The sequence below is a fragment of the Melanostigma gelatinosum genome, assembly GCF_949748355.1.
Source record: "Melanostigma gelatinosum genome assembly, chromosome: 14".
In the NCBI taxonomy this organism is placed as follows: domain Eukaryota; kingdom Metazoa; phylum Chordata; class Actinopteri; order Perciformes; family Zoarcidae; genus Melanostigma; species Melanostigma gelatinosum.
The window spans coordinates 4956558-4977352 of record NC_136647.1 but is presented as its reverse complement, the minus strand read 5'-3'; the positions used below and the strand labels follow the sequence as shown (position 1 = coordinate 4977352).

At 40.9% G+C, this 20795-nt stretch overlaps 2 protein-coding genes across 3 annotated transcripts; one reads left to right on the top strand and one right to left on the bottom strand.

Moving 5' to 3' along the window:
* Window positions 1-7316: 7316 nt before the first annotated feature.
* LOC306787814 (heart- and neural crest derivatives-expressed protein 1-like) lies at window positions 7317-8986 on the top strand (the record flags this gene model as incomplete). The annotated part of the gene is made up of 2 exons (XM_079283102.1): window positions 7317-7796; window positions 8891-8986. 2 exons carry the CDS (start codon window positions 7317-7319, stop codon window positions 8984-8986), a joined length of 576 nt encoding a protein of 191 aa, XP_079139228.1.
* A 2573-nt stretch (window positions 8987-11559) lies between these two features.
* Window positions 11560-19056, bottom strand: sap30l (sap30-like). 2 transcript variants are annotated; one of them, XM_079283540.1, is made up of 5 exons: window positions 18336-19056; window positions 17152-17169; window positions 15549-15671; window positions 15092-15190; window positions 11560-13297 (listed from the first exon to the last, which is right to left on the bottom strand). In XM_079283540.1, the coding sequence occupies exons 1-5, from the start codon at window positions 18519-18521 to the stop codon at window positions 13166-13168; spliced, it is 558 nt and encodes a 185-aa protein (XP_079139666.1). In that variant the 5' UTR covers window positions 18522-19056; the 3' UTR covers window positions 11560-13165. The 2 variants fall into 2 exon arrangements, with proteins under 2 accessions (XP_079139666.1, XP_079139667.1); XM_079283541.1 differs by lacking the exon at window positions 17152-17169.
* Between the last annotated feature and the right edge of the window lie 1739 nt (window positions 19057-20795).

The following is a 20795-nucleotide window of genomic DNA, read 5'->3' as shown; positions in this document are numbered from 1 at the left end:
TGTATTTTGATTTTAAAATTGTTTACCTTTGTGATCCAGAGGAGCTTCACTGTGCAGTGGGAGATGAATATTGAAGGTGTTGCTCGAGGCATCCAAAAAGGCTCTGACATGAACAGGACTTACAGAAAGACCAACGAGTGGATTGACTTGGTTCACAACAAATACACAATGGAATCATATTTAAAGAACTCAAAATGATACCTTTTGATAAAGATTTGTCAAAATGACTCACCCACATGTCAAGTTTAAAGCCTGGTTTTATAAACTAGTAATAAGTGCAGAACAATTATTATGGTTTGATATAAATGTGCGGGTATGTTTTTATGCACCTGTGTATATGTAGGTTTTGTTTGTTTATTTAAGAGATGGATACTTCCCGTGTTGTTTATTTTAATTTCTGTCTTTTCGTGTACGGTTGGCACGTTCCACTTTTGTTTATCTGTGTTTAAAAGAAGAAACAAAGATAGATGAGATAACACGAGATGAATGCTCTGGGAAAATGTAATAACAGGGTTCGTTCAGGATCAACTGAACTGAATATCAAAAAATGAGAAACTAAAATACTAACATTTTGCAAAACAAATACACCAGAAAGATTAGGAATGATAAATGGTACTTTAGGGAAGAAACCGTGTTCATTTGTAACGATAAACAAATGTGCATCACAGCCTGTATGAGCTCATCAAAACTACATTACCGGCAACTCACTGACTTATGAATGTTGGCTGACGTTGTCCCTTTTATAACACGTATTACTCACTCTGTAAAGTATTCGGTGGAGTGCTGCGGCCTCTGTGGTGTTAAAATGCTTTTAGAGAAGTCGTCCCGAACCGTCTCCACCTCTAGGTTTCTCAGGGTCAAACCTTTATGTCCGTGTTTTGACTGTCAGCCTTTCTAAACCCTCTGGGGTCGTCTGACACAGAGCAGCCACCCTCTGTTAAAGCTGCTGCTGTGAAATCATTAGAGCCCCGACCTGCCGGTGGTCCACGAGTCCAGAACACAGGACCTGGCTGTGTGTGTGTGTGTGTGTGTGTGTGGGGGGGGGGGGGGGGGGGATGCTTGGTTTGATGCTTCTGACCAGTGTAAGTATAAAGAGAGGATCAACGTGGATAAGTGCTCTTGTGGTACAACTCGATACTACTTCATGGTTCTTGGATCTGCAACTTATTTTCTTCATTAACTGTCGTTCATGATGTCTTTAAGACTTGAAGAGGAACATGAAAAGCATTTGTTTTTATTTCCTCAAGTTCGGAGTTGCATTTTTTTTTTCTTTGATTGCAAAAAAAAGAAAAGAACTTGAAACGTTGAAACAGAAAAAAACAAGCAAGCAAATCCTCACTTTTGAGACAGAATAACGAGATTTATTTTGGTGTTTTAACATGAGAACTAGATTAAATGAATCATTGATTTGTCTAAAAAAGCATTGAGGAATAATCTTAACATGCATTGTCTTTGCACTTCTGACTTATGTTGACCTAAAATGGAAAGCAATCTCTGCTCCACAGACAGAAAACTGATGTGACTTGTTCAGTCTTGATACTGATCCCCGGGCCTTTGGGCATCAGACGAACTATCCAATACCAGTGTTGAATTAATACGTTGTAATACTGGAATCATCATTGGATGTGTAAGGTAACATCAGGCTTTACTTAAAAATTGCTTTTATAACTGTGTAAAAACAAAATGTAACAAATGAAAAGATAAATTTACTTAATTGTTATTTATCAAAAATAATGATATCCAATATTTGTTTATATCATGTGTATATTATCATATTCATTGTAGTTCCCTGTGTATCATCTTGACATTGTAACAATATTTGTATTAATGAAACTATTAGTAGATTGATACACTTTTTTAAATCAATCAATAATTATCATTTTATGAGGCAAAAGCTTCAAACATTTGCGGGTTTAATGCGGCTATAATGTGATGATTTGCATCATTTACTCTGCTTTGAAAACTAAATAGCAACATATTAATTTAACATTAAAGTGTTCATTAATGATAGTTCTTTGTTCTTAGGTTGCACTGAAATCGCCTTTCAGTGTAACTGTGCTGACGTTTGTTTGAACTGATTGAAATAATCAGAGCCCTAAATGACTGATGCTGCTGAAGAGGAGAACACTTTGCGCATTGGCAAAGGATGTTGACTTCCTATGAGCTGCAGCTGCAGTGCCAAAAACCATCATGAACTGCTCACAGGTTGAGTTCGCACAACTGACATTCATTAATATTAAAAAAAGTCCCCGATCATCACTGTTGACTATTGTGTCCCAATGACTTAACAACAAAAAAGTTCAATTCTATCCAGAAGGAGTTTACGTCCGTTTACGTCCCTTCATCCCGTCACTGTCACCTCTCTGCTCCACATTCCAGCCGTTCCGCTCTTATCTTTATTGGCTGAGCACGGGCAGAATTACAGCAGTTAAGAGGACAGTTTCTGGAGCTTCGAGACGCAGATGTCCACGGAGACCAGAGACGACCACCACTTATCAACGGCCACATGACAGGAGAGAATGAAATATATATGAGGACAGAAGAAAGCCGCCCCTGATAGGGTGGAGAAGGTTCAGATAATGAGACTGGGAAGTGAGAGAATAACTGGGGGGAAAATAGCCGTAGTAAAAGTAAACGGTCTGGTAAAGCTCCCAAATGACAAACAATAAACTGTCTCGTCTTTAGTTTCTACTTGAGTTGAGAGGAGTCTGCTCAGAGCATGATTCATATGTTTACAAAAAGAAAACATTTTATTATTTTGATACTTTTTGACATTAAACATGATTCCAGCTCCTCCGCAAAGTAATTGACATCAACCTCAACAATTTTATCAATAAAATGACAAACGTTTTTGTTCAGTCTTGTTATTTTGACAAACCGATACATGTGACTCATAACTGGCATCATATTACGTGTGCTGTTGGGTCGGGCACATAAACAGTCAATTAAGCTGATAATTGGATGAGAGCTCAGATTTCACCAAAACAACCACCTGTGAAAAGCAGACGCAGCTCAAAGATGTTAGTTTGTCATTAGCGCGGAGACAACGTTGGTTAATTGATCTGATTCATGGAGGAGAAATTCGCTGAGAGCAAAATAAGCTCTTGTTTGCTGTCACATGAAAAAAATACAACAGCTAAAAGACAAAGACGTCATTTAAAACTGTCCAATTCATCTGGAAAACTGTGAGAAAAGAATATTCTGAAGTTTATTTCATTTGTAAGATACAAAGTAACAGAAAGTAGTCATAGTCTTATATTTAACCGGGTATTGAAATACCTATAAATGTAGATCAATAAGTACTCAGAGCATTGAGACATTACATTTAAAAAAAACTCTTTAGCAACATTTCTTTCCAGAAACAATCTCCCGTTAATCGGAATAACCTACAGAGCACAATCAACAGATTATTCAGCAAATAAATCCTGAAGAAAGAGACAGATATCTTAAATCATAAAAGCAAATCTGTGTTTGCATGGCTGGACACCACGACAGCCAAATGTGACTGTTTTTGTTGATATTTGTGTGAACGGAGCCTTGAATCCTAAATTAATTTCTAAAAAGAAGACTCCACCGAACATGTGTGAGGTATACCTCGAAACGTTTTGAAATCAAAATCGAATGAGAATAACCAGCAGTCGCTTTTCGGAGGATTTGATCTGGTTATCCCAATTTTTGATTCGATTTTCTCCAAAACCATGTTCTGTTCTCTTGATGAGAGGAGCTCTGACCTCAGAATGACCGGGATCAGAATAGAGCAAGATGGAATGAATATAAATGGTCATTTTTTTAGTACTTTGTCCTACTCTACTTGAGGAGGACGACGAGTTTCTTCTCCCAGCAGGCACTGCGGCCTCTGAGGGACTCCCAGACCGCGATGGCGAGGAGGAGCTGCCATGTCCAATTGTACCCAGTGGGCTTAATTATCTTTGCGTGTCGGCGTCGGTGCACGCCAGAGGTGGATATATATACTGTACGAGCCCTGTGTGATAAACACTCGGGGGCCGAGCGTGCTCCGCAGCGTTTTCCGTGCTCGGCTTTGAATCAGGGGGAATATTTGTTTGGACATGTAGAGTTGAGGGTAAGCACTCTGAAGAGGAGGGGAAGCAGTGTCTATTGAAAAATCTACATGATGACACAAACAATTATGAGGAGAATTCATAACACGGCCAAGATGGCTCCCTGTGACCTATTTTGGATGTTTCCCCAAAGGAGGGAGAGAGAGGGAGAGAGAGAGAGAGAGAGAGAGAGAGATGACTGGAGTATATTGGGGTTGAAAGCAAAATATGAAGAGACTATTACTGCTGCCCAGGTCTTTCAGCACCTCTTGCGATAGCAAGTAAAGGGAGAGATCAAAAAGAGGAAAGGTTCTGGTTAGAGGTTCGGTGGAGAGAGAGGCACCGAGAGGAAGAATGGAGGGAGAGGTTGGAGGAGAAAGTGATACAGAGAAAGAGTAAAGAGGGGGATGGGAGTATGACCAGGGTTGTATTTCATCTCTGCGTAGTGGACGTCTTAATCAACACTGTCAGGTTTTCTTTCAGGAGGCTGCATGGTGTTTTTCATGCTGACAGCGGAGCGATGAACAGGACGGAGAAGAGGATGTGCCTTCATTCTGCTCATAAGCAACACCAGCTTGCATACTAAAGAATAATAATAATAATAATGCTGCATGTCCTCCCTCACGAAATAAAACAAAACGTCAAAAGTTGCAATCACGTTAAAAAGCGTTTGGATTATATTGTGATTTTCTGAGTTCCAAAAAAGAAAGCATTTAAATACAGCTGTGGTGTTGCAGAGGTTTTAGGTACTAGGCCAGATACAGACATACTTTAGTCTGATTAACCCAAAGGTATTAAAGCACGTCCATTCAGTGTTGTAGAAATACTGTATGTGGCCCATACCATTTCAGATCCTCTGTTGTTTATTCTTCAAGATTTTGATTCTCAGTAATTTGAGGAAAACCTCTGCGTGTTTCCTTAACTGTCTCTTTTAACTTTTCATGAATTCGGGTCATCTTTACTGGTCCTTTTCTTTGTCTTGTTCCAATCATTTCGATCTTCTCTTTTGTCTGTTCCTCTTGTGAAGCACTTTATTTTGAAACTTGCAAATACAAAGTAAAAGTCATGCAGTGTACATCAGGGTTCTTGGGCATGGTGTTAAATTAATGATGCATAAAAGTGAGAGCATGCATTTAACTACCGCAATGCATTTTATGAGTTAGTCACACGTTTTGACCTGCAAAAAAAAGCCCATAACTCCGAGGAGAGTCAGAAGCTCCATAAAAAATAAAAATAAAGTGTAAATTTGATCAACATATAATAACTTAAATTCCACTGTCTCAAAACTATCGAGCAAACTTGAATGCTTTATTTATAATATGCTGGTCATATCAGAGAGAGTATGTGGTATTATAGCAGGAGATTAATTATTTTAATATTTTAGTGGTTGAAATTTATATGATAATATTGAACGAAAACAACTATAAGATCATATACTGAGGCCATGAAGACTATATGCACCTATCGGAATATTGTAGATGTATTTTAAGAATAGAAAAGAATACAATAGGAAAAAAAACACCAACAGATGTGAAGTACTATATGCGCATTTAGGGATATGATCTGAATGTTTCCGTGCAGTATTCTGTACATCCGTGTAAAATAAGCGACATAACGTTGTGACTGATGGCTCTTTATTGAAACACGGGTGGACGGTGAAATATGCTGCAAACTGCCGTGCAGCATGTAAACAGTGAGCAGGCCAGGGGAGCTTTTATGGAATACATGTAACCCTGCTGCACGGTGACACCTCCTGATTTATGACTGTATTTAGATAAGACGCGGCCCGTAAATGGTTTCCAAATAGCGCCAAGGTCATGTAATGTAATGGGATAATGTTTTTTTGTCGATGGAGACAGGATGATGTGTTTAGTGTGTAAGGAGCTGTGGGGAATTAATGCGCAGATAAAGCCGCTATTGCTGAGGCATGATGACAACAGGCCGGCAGACTGTCTGTCCAAAAACAAAGCACCAAATACCTCATCAAACTGTTTCATTTCCACTTCCCAGAGCGCTCTGACATACACCTTGTGTTATTGCTGGAACATGAGAGAAAGATACTGTTGAAATCCAGCCAAATTACGCACAAAACAGCCATTACGCGTTTAAGAAAATATAAAATATTTAAAAAATACGGCTGAAGGAGCTGGAACAGAAAGAGACAAATCATTAAAAAAGTTGAGTCAATTTATGACATGAAGCAGTACACTGAAGAGGGACGGATAATTTATTAGATGCATTGTCATGATTTTAATGCGAAGAAAATGTTTCCATTATCTGTTCATTCCTCGAAAATGAATTCGTGTTATCCAATTAAAACATCATCAATCGAAAATCTTAGTTTCTAAAGGCGGGATATCTCAGTCTAAGATATTTTATGTCAAGTCTGTGAATTAAAAATGCAGAGTTAGGCCTTTTATTTGTATGTGCACAACTACAAAATCAAACGGAATTCCAGATTCCCTATATTCAATTATCTGCACGATCGACCACGAGCTGACAAATAAAAGAACACAAAGGAATTATTTTCACCACTGAATGACCAAAATCACACCCAATAAGCATGCTTAGCCAAACATAGGGTGCGTAAATTATGTGCGTAAAACCTCTCCAACCTCTCCAACCACTCGAACTGACAACAAACTCCCTTTTTCTCTCCAAAACTTGAAGACAGTTAAACCACTTTTCCCCCCCATCATCATATGTGCACGTCTGTGTAGCCAGAAACCAACTCCAACAACAAGCAGATATTTGCTGCTTGTGCATTGCCGTGAGATTATGGCGCATGTTATTGCAAACGGCTCTAGACTCTCCTCCCATCCTGGGCGCTATCCTCTATTGGCTGCCTCCATTTCACGCTCACATCCAAATCATATAAACCTGGGGGCCTCACACCTACACCCGGGTCAAATTTCCTGGACAAATCAGAGCAGCAGCCTCTTCGGAAAACCATCGCAAGAAAGAAAGACAAAGTGGAGCGGGGCACGATACATCGCCAACATTTGTCCTCTGGAATTATACACTTTTTTTCACGGACTCTTTCGCCTCGGCTAGTCGCTTTCAGAATGACGACGATGTACAAGTTGGTGGCTACGTTTGGTTTGACTCATTAATGCATTTAAGGGAATACATAGTTATGTATTGAATGAGTTCTGTTGGCTACCGATCCCCGAGCAGAGACCGTTTTGGGGCAGTACCGGAGAGAGACCGAGGGCGAAGGAAAACACCGCAACGAGCACATTTTTCATCCCGCTCGACATGAACCTCATCGGGGGCTACCAGCATCACCACCACCTGATGCACGAACCCTTCCCGTTTGTCCAGCGGTGTCACCAGGATGCGCCGTACTTCCAGAGCTGGGTGGTGAACCACGGCGAGGTGCCCCCGGACTTCCAGATCCAGGCGCCGTACCCGGCCGCGGAGCACGGAGCGCCCGGAGCCACGCACGACGCCCGTCTGGAGGGGCTCCAGGCGGGGATGGGGAAGAGGAGGACGTCGGGGCCGAAGAAGGAGCGCCGGCGGACAGAGAGCATCAACACAGCTTTCTCCGAGCTCAGGGAGTGTATCCCCAACGTCCCGGCCGACACGAAACTATCGAAAATTAAAACTTTACGCCTGGCGACCAGTTACATCGCCTACCTGATGGACGTCCTGGCCAAAGACACCGGGGAGACGGATGGCTTTAAGGCCGAAATCAAGAAATTTGAAAACCGGGATATGAAAAGGAAACGGGAGCCGGTAAGTAGAAGCCTGCAAAACTTGACTGTGGATCAAAATGACTGCAAACTGAAACAGTTCAGTTGTTCGACTTTCTTAGTCATTGTAAAAAGAATAGCTGGAGGCCTGGTTCACAATGGAAACATACGATTTTAAGGTGGAATTTAACGATACGCTCTGATTGAAGTAAACCCAAAGTTAATTAAACAACAAAACCTAAATATAAAACATGGTTTTAAGATTTACAGTTTTACTTTTCTCAGTCTGCTTATTATCGGAGTTATATAATCATTTCCAACTGAAATATTATTTAATTGTATTCTTAGCCAATATATTGTATGTGGTATAAAATGAATCCTTTCATATTTAATGGTATTTTCTAAATATCTCTGACCCATAATAACAAAGCATGTCTACTGGAGGCTACTCGTGGATGTGTGCCTAAAACAGTCAACACTTCACCTCATTAACATACGTTTGAAACGTTGTATCTTCACACACTGATATACACATATACTGAGTTCACTCCGTCACATTTTGACTGTAATATTGCAGTACAAATATTACTGCTGCATTACGAAATATTTACTGCTACAGATCACCATATGACGACTGGCCCAACAGTTATAATATATTTAACCCTTTAAAGAAACTATTTATTCACAATGTGGATATAACGCTTGTGTTTGCTGGAATAAACGACTAATATGTATGTTCATAAAACTAAAATTCCGATTATCCTCTTTCATTTTAAATTATGCATCATTATTTAAAATATCATTTGAGATCGAGGGTACTCTTTTTACATATTTGTTGAATCATCTGGAATTTAGTCTCATGGTTTGATCGAGAGTTCACTGACTTTCATTTAATGAACGCCTGCATGTGATGTCATGACCCTGATTGCGTCACGAAAGGCCCCCAAATCATTACATTGTGACGAAAAACAGCATGTGCCATCGTTTTGTAGAGTCTTTCCAGATCAGACTCTCGGAGGAGCGTAAACGTATATGAATAAGTCAGCACGAAATGCAATATTCTCAGAACTGATCAAACGGGTCCCTGTGTTTGCGCCTCCCCTGCTGATGATCATGTGGTGTTTCTCGGTGTAACAGACTGACGGCCTGCAGGAGTCATTAGGAGCCGAGAAGAAGGTGAAGGGCCGGACCGGGTGGCCGCAGCAGGTCTGGGCTCTGGAGCTCAACCAGTGACCCTCTTCCTCCTCTTCCTCCTCCTCCTCCCCTGAGAAAAAACCTCCTCAGACTGGCTTGAAATTGTAAAGAAAACAACCACACCGCTGTGCACGTGCAATGATGCGCAAAAGGAGAGAGAATTAAAGGACAACATGCAAACAAGGTGAGCGGCGGAGGAAAACAACACGATGGACAATTTGTTGATCTTCATCCCTCCTTGTGCAGTGTCTAACTCGACACACACACACACGCCTGACTATGCTATTTGTGGTATTTCTGCTTTTTGATGTTTCCACCCTTCCAGTGCTGTAGACCAGATGTGGCCACGGTGTCAAAAGAAAAATGAAAAAAAACATCTGTCTCCCCTAAAAATGTGTTTTTATCTGGAGTGGTGTGGTGATGTTTTCCACGTCTGATGGCGCAGAAAATAAATACATTATAACAAATGTCATGTGGTGTAAATGCACAGTATGTGTCCGTCAGTGCAAACATGATATTTATTTTATTCTTTGCTATTTTTTAGTTTCTTTGTAATTTATGACAAATCACACGAGCTGCACAGCACAATATTTAAAAAATAGATTTCTCAGCGTGAGTCAGAAACAGGATAATAAAAGATTGTTTTCCAATCAGAAAAGCATTGTGACACACATATCTTACAATACTTTCATTTTAATTATCACTTTAATAAAACTGTTCTGGCACACTTACATGTTTTCCATGTGTTGCCAGCTGGTTTAGTGCCACTTGGAAACGAAATTATTTAAGTTTTTTTGCATTCATATATATATATATATATATATATATATATATATATATATATATATATATATATATATATATATATATATATATATATATATATATATATATATATATATATAGTCATTATTTTATTGCCAGGTATGGTCTGATGTTTCTTAATTTTTAGCTGCAAAACAAATATAAACCAGACGTCAGATGAGGAACCGCATGACATGGTAAGAAATGTAAAAGTGATGTATTCATTTAAAAATATTTATGAATTAAATCAATGAAAACCCAGATAGACTTCTTTGTAATGTGATGCCATGAAAATGAAATTAAATAAAATACAACAAACAATCTATATAATTCCTGTCCATATTGGGAAGCTGAGTCCAGATGAAACACATTTTTGAGGGGAAACCTTTTCTTTTTTGGTCATTGTTTCATCCCGCTGAATTTGGTGAAGTCAGAATATTTAAACTATTATTAATCCAGTATTCCCGGTCAGATATGTAACACAAAAACTCAAACGGAGTCCTGACTGTTAACTATAGCGGCTGTTGAAGTTTCTTTGTAGGAAATTATTGAATCTACCTCAAAATTGATGTCACTGTCCGTTCCGAGACACCGAATGTTCCGTAAACGCACAGCTTTCACTCCGACATGTTAAACACTAATTCAAAGGAAATAAAGGGTTATTTCTGTGCGAAATGCTGATGGAAATGTACATTGGATGTGAAGTTATATTAAGTTCCGTAAATAAATGAATTATTTTAAGTCACTCCAGCTCGAGTGAAGTTGTTTTTTTTCCTCTCATTTAAAACGATACCATGTTTTATCAAAAATACATTCTTTTTATTGTACCTGTTTTTGGGGCAAGTGAGTTATAATCACCGGAAAGAGAATCAAGAATCACCACATAATTTACAAATAATTTTCTTTTAATTTCGGTGTTCCAAGATTTATTTTCTTTTGTAACTTAATCCCAGAACACCGGTCGGTTCCTCACATTACTCCACTTTATATAGAATTCGGAGAACACGCTTTAAATGTCTAACTTTCTTCACACATTTCTGATACTGAATTAGAATATCAAAAGGAAGTCAGGACTGTTCTAGACCGGTTCACCTGGGTGGCCTACAATTCAGAATAAAACTATCTTAAATAATACGTTATCGAATCCTTCTCTTAGTCATGTGTGCAACATATTCGAAAGGACAAATCTACATAAGTGCTCGTCTGAAAGACTCCGCCACACAAGAGTTAGTGATGTCTCTTTAAAAAAGAAAAGAAGTTTGGCTCAAAAGAAGCTGTTTTTGTGTCGACTCATTTGTCCTGTAAACGTGTTTTTAAAACCCGCCTCTCTGCATCGCTGCCCTCAGATTATTGAGGAACTACAGCGACACCTAGCGGCCGATGGCTGTTCCTGAAACAACACAAGCTTGATGAAACAACATGCAACCTGGCTGCATTTTCCTTTATTTTTTGTTTAATTCACGTGTTCATATATAAAGTGTAAAATCAGCAATCTGTGAAAGAACAGAGAGATGACTGTTGCTTATTTCTGTACAATACATTTATTATCATCAGGAGCAATAAGCAGCCATATTTAAATATGTTTTTTTTCTTCTAATACATCAATTACATTAATGTGGCGTGGCCTATATGTTAATAACGTTGGGTGTTGTCGACATGACACTAACAAACCTACAAGCAAAACTGAAAATATAACAGACACTTAAAAAGAACCCAAAAAGAGAGAGAACCCTGTTGAAAGTAGAGAACTCAGACTGGTGGACAAACTTAAATACGACGCAGAAAGAAAGCTCAAACTATGTCGTCACCACAACGAAGAAAAACATTTTAATATGAGTTGAAGAGCTGCGAGTTGTTCATTGCCTGGCGGTTCCAGCAGTGCTTTCAGAAGTGAAATAAACGTGTTGGTGTCATGTTAAATGCTTTGTTGATTGGCTAATGGCCAAAGTGCTACTTTCCCATCAGGGCTTAAAATCATGGAAACATAAGACCCAATCCAACCAAAAAAACATGACATTTACTTCCCCCAATTCTGTTCTCTCATTCATTTCACTAACTAATTCGATCGGTTACTTGACCACTCAATCGTGAAGACAATAATCGCCAAAGTGCAGAGTCAGAGCGCTTCAATGTTAACATACAAATATAGAAGAAGTCGAGATGGTCGTGAACTCCTTTCGGGGCATAAAAATGTAAAAACACTTTTTTAAAGAACTCATCAGCCAACTTCCTTGTGATGACATTGTCTCTGCAGGCAGACATGGAGGAAAGGCATCCATCTTTGTTTATTTAAATTCCTCAAAAGATAAAAAAACAAAACAAAAAAGCTTGTGTTTCTGCTTTACAGCTTCTTGAAACACATCCAGATGTGTGCGGAAGTAAATCAAGACTTGAGCCGTTCGTCCACTAGAAACAGCTCTTAAATATTAAAATGCTAATAATTACTCTCACACCCCTCTCTCTCACTCACACACCTTCAGGTAAAAAAAGATGGATAAACCTAAAATCATATTTTCACAACTTAAGGCTGAACTAAAGCGAATGGGAAAAAAAGAATTTAGAACGTGTGTGTTCAAACATACGTGCAACAGCTATGGAGGAGAAGAGCGGGTCGTAGCCGAACGCTACATCATTCACCACCATCGGTCTTCCAACGCACCACGTCCAGGAGGAAAGGGGCGACTAAGAGATTACATATCAGGACTGAGATCAGCTCTTAATTCACTTTGTTTTAAACATTATTTACTTCTTTTTTCTTCATGTGAATTCGGTGCCATTTAAATTGACTTGGAGCCCTGATATTCTGAACGTAACTTCAGCGAAGGCAGCGCCCCTTTCCAACAATTCATTCATTCACAAGAAGAAGATCCCCACTCTTCATCATTCGGCACAAGCTTTTCTGTTCGGCACAAGCATTCCTCTCTGTGGACGCGTCGACAGACAAAAAAAAAAAAAAAAACACTCCCGATTACCGAAACGATCTTTTTCACTCTTAAGGCAGCTATATCGTACATTGCATTCAACCAACTTACGAAGGATCCCACGCCGTTCTTTTTGTACATATTGACAGTTTACACTACAGCATGACGACGTGAAGCCCCCTGCGGAGTGAGTCCTGGTCCTCGGCGGTCTTTAGAGACCCGGCTTTTGCGGAGGAAGGAGGTGACCATTGTGACGACATGCGAGGAGGGAAAAAAGATGACTCATCCCACCCTGAATTCTCCTCCGATTGCGTTGAACGTCCTCTGAGGACAACGAGAGCTCGTGTTCTGGTCTTACAGAGGAGCGGGACGGCGGACAGGGCTGCAGGAGGAGCTGCATTTTGGGCTGTTGACGCCGCTGTTAGTGGTGTCCAGGTGGGGGTTCTTTTTGCGGGAAGTTGTGAATTATTGTTGATTTTCGTTGCTGCGAAGTTTAGTCCAGCGGTTTGCCGCCGCCGTCACCTTTCTGGTCCAAGCGGCTCTTGCTGCTCTTCACCATGTAAATAAAGTAGCTCAGCGTCTCCTTCTCGTTCACCGGAATATTCCTGAAGTGACGACTCACGGTCTGCAGAGGAAGGAGGAAAACAAAGCAAAAAAAGAGATTCAAATGTTCATCGACGTAGAATTTATTCTCAGTAATTGTCCGGTCTTTAGGTTCCTGCTTCCCATACGATGGTTTATTTTATATACACGCCGTTTCCCAAAGCAGAACTTCCACCTGGCCTCAAAACGGTTCTTACGATACCGTAACAAACGCTATTCCTCATTTCAGAGCAACACGTGTCAATTTCCACTTGTTTCAAAATAAACTTCCATCTTCACAGGAAACTAGTTTAGATTTTGGCAACAAAACTACTTAATTGGACTTTCAGAAGGACTGCGCATCTGTTTTTCGTAGGTTTAGCTACGAACGCTGGGTATCAATACACGATAGCTTAAAAAAAAGTGTAGCGAAGCGTCTCCAGTCAAACAACAAACCTGCATTTAATCCTTTTCGTACCCAGATCTAGAAAAAAAAAAAGACTTTGTATGCTTTTGCTCGCAGTCATTCACTGCAAGCGTTCTACAATTTAACTCGACGTGCGATTGGCCCACTGCCTTTGCAGCTACAACCCATATGGTCTGCGGCTGTGCTGGCATTTTACACAAGTGAATGCTTCCATTCACATGGCGGGTGTCACTTTAGACTGCTGGTATTGGTGTCAGCAGTTTCTAAACGATACCCGGCCCTACTTGTGAGCTCTGCTAGAATACGTTTTCTGTGACCAAGTTGCACTCCTCTCTGTTGAAGGTTGCATAAAACTACAACTCCTCCCGTAAATGCATTGAGAGTATCCCTCTGTCTCATCTACCGGCCACTTATCAAACGCTCACACCACGGAGGGAACATCTCATGCTAAATACTTACCGAAATCGTTATAAACGTTTTCAAATGTCGTATGCTGGACTTTTGATTTACTTCCACTCAACTGCTCACCAATATAATCAACTGAGAACTGCTGAAATCTTTGAAGATGCTAAAAAAAAGTTAATATTTTCCAGAGGTAGACTAACTGCAGACTTATTACCGGTTGTTTGCCTCAAAGAGAAGAAAACAAACATCCTCTCGCTGGTTCCTGTGATCGGGGGCAGCTGTGACTGGTTGACGGCTGCTTTATTAATGGAGCGGGAGGCTCATTAATAGGAGGGCCTAACCCGACTACAAGCCTGGGGAAACATTCAACTTACAGCCCTCGTTCGTTCATTCATTTCCACTGTGGAGTCACATACGACGGAGAGCGCTACACACAGGAGGTTCTTGTAAAGAGGCGGGCCGAGCCAGCTGCAACCAATCTTTCTCCGTGACCAATTACTGCGGGATAGGAGCCGCCACACTACGTATATCACGGCAAATGAGTAACGTGGAGGCGAAAGAGGCGTAATGAGGGCGGCTCAGCGGCCTTTAACGGTACACAATATGAGCCCGATTATTCCAAAGGAAGACGAGCTTCCTCCCCAGGTGCTACTTAAAAAGTTGTGAAATTACATTTCTTTAAAGAACTGATGCCGACTCGAAGCATATTTCGTGTACCAAGATAATATCAATAAGGGCTGTCGACCAAAGAACTTATTAATGGATTAACTATGCATGTAGTTTAGTCGACTATTCGATGCATCCTCTGCCAACGTTAGCTAGCCGACCACCTTTAAAGCAGGACTGCGCTAAATGTCTTATTACGGTATTGTTCCTCCGCAGCTTATTTTGGACTTTGGACAAATTGCGAGCTTTATGTCTTCTTCACTCACACTGAAGCCGCTCATCCAGGGGAATGGAGCTGTGAAGGAGTTGTAGCGCATGGAGGTTTGTGTGTGCCTTTACCTCTGCCAGCTGGGCCTTGTTGAGTCCGGGCCTGGTCTGCAGCTTGTAGTGTCGCTTGTAGCGTCTCAACGTGTTCACCTGCAGCTGGAAGAGGTCGACCTGAAAACACAGCAGCGAGCGGGACGCGGCCAGTCAGCGAATTATGGAGGCACGGTAAGGTTTCGCGCCACCTCCATCTCACACATTTTCGTTGATTTACTTCTGCCTCTTTCTGTGGAGATGATTATTTAATGATCTCCGTGGAGAAATAGGGTCATTGCGGCAGTAAACACTAAAAAAAGTAAAGGATGAAAATAATGTTTCTTAAAAAGAGTAATGCTGGTTCAGCAAGCAGCACAATTCCACCACGACGTGGGGTGTTTTTAAGGTTCCCCTGTCATCGAGTTTTCTTCTTTCCCCGTTCTCTACTGGACTTCTAGCTGATGTCTGTGTCGAGTAACATTTGAGCCCACGTTACCTCAGGCACCTCCACGTCATGCTCCGGGGACTCTCCTCCGTCGTCGCTGGTCTTCCTCTTCCTCTTGTTGCGGACGCTCTGGATGAAGTTCTTATGGAAGTCGCAGATATAGAGGTGTCTCACCTACAACGACAACAGTGAGTAGTGAAAAGGAGTAGTCTGCCACGTACCAAAACTCTTTGTAATTTGGCAGCCACACAGCATCAGCGTGTCCAGCAGACTAGGCCAAAAATGCATCATTATCTCAATGTGACACCCGTGTTTCTGTCCCGATATCAAAACGATACTTGATACCCACCTCTGAGATATTTTACGACTTTAATCAAACGCATGTTTAACCAAACTGAGATTCAAACAGCAGTGTTTGATGTCGTCTCATCACAGGCAGCCGTGCAGGAGCTTTGCCAAGATGAACTAGTACAAAAGTGTCAAAGCTGTGGCTTAAAACAGGAAGTAACTAATCAAAGACGCACACAAGAACTCTGTACTCGACCGTTTTTGATGATTGGTTGGTTGTAATGCCAATTATTGAACAACAGAAGCTTGCTTTGATGCGTTATGTGCTGCCTCAGCTGAAAATGCAACATCAATCCTGGCCCCTGTTAACGTGCATTGATTCCTCGGGGCCACAACACGCGATTTGTGACATGAATCCCACCATGCCTGTAAAAACATCCGGACAAACAAAAGAACACACGGAGCTTCTTCCTCCGGTTATACTAGTTTAGGCACAAAGTCATTTTCTAGGATAAAAAGGGATCCTGGATATACTTAAACAAAGCAGAAACAACAACATTCATTAGACATCCCTGCATGCGTAGCAGACACCGCTGTGTGCTGAAGGGCCCCGGGGCCCCATTGAGCTGGACGTCCCTACCGACCGATTTTCAAATCTAAGTTTATAGACTAAATTAAGATTAAAATCTCAGTGTATATTGCATTGCTGAAAACCATTGGTCCACTAACTGATTCGTTGACTAGTGGAAAATATCAATGAATCATTTGGAACATTACAATAAAAAGCATTGGACGGGTGCAGCTTGGCCTGTGATGCTCTGCGTCTGTGTTACATCACTGTAGAGCTGTACGGCCAAACAAAACAAGACATTTGAAGTCTCTAGGACACTGAGGGATATCTTTCATACGCCACTTCCTACGCGAACGTCGCGATCTATAAAAAGTAAATAAGTTGACGGGAGAATGTGCGGAAACTGTGAGCCATGCGTACGAACACTTTGAGACACGGGGGAGACTGGCGACGCAGATGGTGAGGTGGTGAATTGAAGCCAGATTGTAGAAATCACCATTACACAAATAACGACGCCTCTCGCACACTTACATATTCTCTTTTTCATAAACAGTCAAACCACCGGTGTTATTTGTGCTAGCGAGCACATTTCAATTGTAGTTAGTTTCCATATTTCTTTTTTTTTTTTTGTGTGTGAACATGACTTTATTTATTAATTTATGGTTTATTCCAAAGTGACAAACAGCATACTGTACACAGACAAACTGTAAACAGCTATCCGGTGCGAGTATCAGAGCTCACTGGAGCAGAGGAGTCACCATCGTGACTGTCACACACCTTCTCCAGTCATCTCACCTGGCAAATCGTCTCCACCTGCACATAAGGATTGTGTAAATTAGCAAAGTGTTTGAAAATAAAAGCCAGTGACTGCTCCCGCACAATCACTCCATAATCATCAAGAAAACATAAGTCAATAAATTGTGTTCACCTATCAAACTTATAAATTCACAGATTGTCGCAATCAGTCGTGATTGCTGTAAACATCTAAATACTACGGTGAGACTCTGACAAGTTACGGTAATGGAAACATTTGGGAGTGAACGTCGTGAGACCCAGTGGCTCTTAGCATCAATATTCAGAAGGTGCTTTGCATTGACCGTTTATGGTTGAATGTATACTTGAGATTTATAAAAAAAAAGGGAAATAGCTCACTGGCCTTAGTACGCAATCAGTATAAATCAGAATATTGTTTTGGGTGTATGTGCGTAAATGCACGTACGTTAGTGTGGATCCTACGCACTGTTTTATGAATGAGGGCCCCCGGAGGGTCTGGGTTTGACGATCCAGCTTTGGTTATGTGTCTTTGCATGTTTCTCTCTCACTTTGTTCGGGCCAATAACACACGTGTTGACGTTTGGTAGGCCGTAAAGGGCGTTTGTCATTTAAAAAGATACCAACATACAATAGGAAAGCAGTGGGGAAAAAAATAGCAAAACTACTGACAGAAGCAAACTTGCCACGATGAGGTCCAATGTGACTTTAAGTGAAACTTGCAGCTAAAGTGTGCGCATGTAGCAGTTTTTTAACCAAGACTGGTTGGTTTGTGCCCCTTTGAAATGAGTCCGGGTTACTTCTGACGGGACTAAGGTTAAACAACACAGCTGGCTTCCCTGGCAACAGCCATTTTATGAAGAGCAGGGGAGGCGTGTTTAGAGGAAAACTATTACAATGAGCTGCGAGTCTGCTGCCCTATACGTCGTCCAGGTAGCTAGCGAAGCTAACGTTAGCCTGACATTTAGACGAAGTCACAACATATGTAGCTATATAGACAATACCACAACCACGTCGCCACTTCCAGGATAAAAAGGACATATACGATTGTGATCTTTTGTTTATTTTTTCGACGCTGACCGGCTAATTAGCATTAGCTGACAGCTGACAGCTATAGCTAACTTTGAGCTATCGTCTGACACTCACTCATGCACGCTAATTTAAAAGTTTCAAAACAGAATAACGTGGCCACAACAAATTCCACTTACGCTTTTGTCGATGTCGAGCTTGAGCTTCTTCTGTGAGATGCTCTTCTGGATCCTCTTGCTGAAGGAGGCGTTTCCAGCGGACCGGCCGCAGCGCTCCCCGTCCTCGATCAGACAGCAACTCTGTCCGTAAAACGGCAGCGGCTGCGGTCCATCGTGGCTCTCTTCTTCGGTGCTGAATCCATTCATTCTGTACTATTGTAGTGCAAAAAAATTAAATAAAAAAACCCAGAAAAGAACAGCTTGAATCTGGCTACCAAATCTGTTGTGCCCTTTTGTGAAAGACAACCCGGTAGCGTTAGCTATTAGCTAACTCTGCTAAGTGGCTAGTTCGCCAAGCTAACCGTCCCCTTGTTTGTTTTAGACACTGGCGACTTGCTTTTAAAGGCGATGCCTTCTAATTAAATACATATTCTCCCCCACAGATCCCCTCCCCGTCAGACCCACACCACACCACAGCGGTGATTAACGTCCAGCTAGCTCGAGTGCTAGCTCGGACCGCAAGGTGGTTGAGCTGTGTGCCGCTAACGAACAAATTCCTATGGTGAGCCCAGCGTCACCGCGGTTCAACCCGTAAACAACCCGCTACTTCTCCCTAAGATTCACATATCCCAACATATTCCGAGGTCAAACGCGACAACCGGCTACAGTAAACGAGACAACTTATAAAAAAGAAAAAAAGAAACCACAGATTCATCAGACTGCAGCTCTACAATCGCGGCACTCTTTCGGGAAACGGCTCGTACAATGGACAAGGCTCCGTCTACCGTGCCGGAAGTTCCCGTCCGTGGCGGCGATTGGTCAGTTTTGAATGAAGGCGGACTTAGCGTGGAATGTTTGATATCCCATTGGCTGTACGGGGCATCCGTCTTTTCGCGGTTCTTCCTGTTAATAGTCGGCGTCATGTTTTTCTACTCCGAAAACAAGAGTTAAAAGGTGGCGTCGCAGTCAGTTTTGAAAGGGCTTTTAAATACAGAGCAGACCTGCCATGGTCGGCCACGTTTTTCGTCAGATTTTCAAAAATGAATAAACTGTAATCAATATCAACATGTTGTCTGCGTGATAAACTGATCTAAATGTGCACGTATGAACGTGGAATCCACATTCACAACGTCGAAAACTGCGCAGTGAGGCCAGACTGGTGATACAACAGAAACATTCTAAATGTGTATTTCTACCACTTAGTCGTTCACCGCTCCAAAGAGATAACTTGTCGTTCGATATCGATCAGGACTTAACATGCACGTGATTCCAACGTCAACCGCACGGTGGAGACAGAGGTCCACAAATGATAGTATATTGACACGATGCAGCAGCCTGTCAGTCAAACGTTTGTTTTGTTTTCAATATTTTTGGGAAGTATTGTAGCTATGATTTAAAGGAGCATTCATGCGATTTAGAATTGCTCTCCCATAAAGTTTAGAGCCTTGCAAGACGCATATAATTCACCATAATGCACTTCAAAATAGTATTTCATTAAACTTCCCCTGACTAGTAAATGCACGCATCTTTCAGACTTCACATCCCCAGTTTAAAATGCATGTCTTCAGTCAAATACATCAAGTCTCCAGCTTTAGGATAAACACGACGACATCAGGGTTACTGTGTTATACTTTATACAATTTATACAACTGTTAACACATGCAGTACTCTTTATGACAAGTATACAGACCTTCATGTGTAAAACCAGTTGAGTGCCCCTAATTGTAAGTACCATGATATAACAGTTTGTACATGTGAACAAAGTTATATTTGTAAAACAACAGTAATAGCATCAGAATTAACTTGAGTAAGTAAAAGTACATAAGTATTATTATGAAAGGTAAAATTGATCATTATGCAGCAGAAAGTACTCTGCCAATGTCACATTGTTATACAATTCATAACATCATTGGATTATTATTTCTAATTCATCAAATCATGCAACATTTTAATGTTGTAGCTGGTGGTACTTTCTATGCTGTTGGGCAGTTTGACCATTGAACATTTGAACATTGTGTTGTGTTTTTTAAACACATCATAGGTGTTTTATGAAAACATAATCTGCAAAGCTTTAGCTATGTCAATTAGTTCTAAAATCACGAATGCATTGATGTGTATGATGCATCCCACTGCTGTAGATGTTTATGGTTGTATTCATTTTAAATCTTGGCTGGTTTAATCGACAGCATTGCATCATATATTCTATAAAATCATATGTTTGCAGCGTTGTTGTCCTGTGAGAGCCATGCATCTCAAAAAAGTTTTTTCATGAGCTCAAAAAAACAGCTCAGTTTTCAGCTACGTGGCGATGCCTTTTCCTGCTGATCCAAGAGGTTTTGTAAATAATTGATTTAGTTCAAAAGTAGTAGAGTTGTCTCAACACATAAAGGAACATTTCATCCTTCAGTTTATCAGAAAGATTCAAAAGTAGCTTGTGGTTTTCACTGGACGGGAAGGGAATGAAAAACGAGTAAAAAAAAT

Bases quoted from the DNA above. Each gene is read 5' to 3' on its own strand.
- sap30l (XM_079283540.1), bottom strand. From the start codon at position 18,521: ATGAATGGATTCAGCACCGAAGAAGAGAGCCACGATGGACCGCAGCCG. The intron at 15,191-15,548 runs GTAACGTGGGCT...CTGTGTTTTCAG, and splicing joins ATGACGTGGAGGTGCCTGAG to GTCGACCTCTTCCAGCTGCA. The intron at 13,298-15,091 runs GTAAAGGCACAC...CTTCCTCTGCAG, and splicing joins ACAAGGCCCAGCTGGCAGAG to ACCGTGAGTCGTCACTTCAG.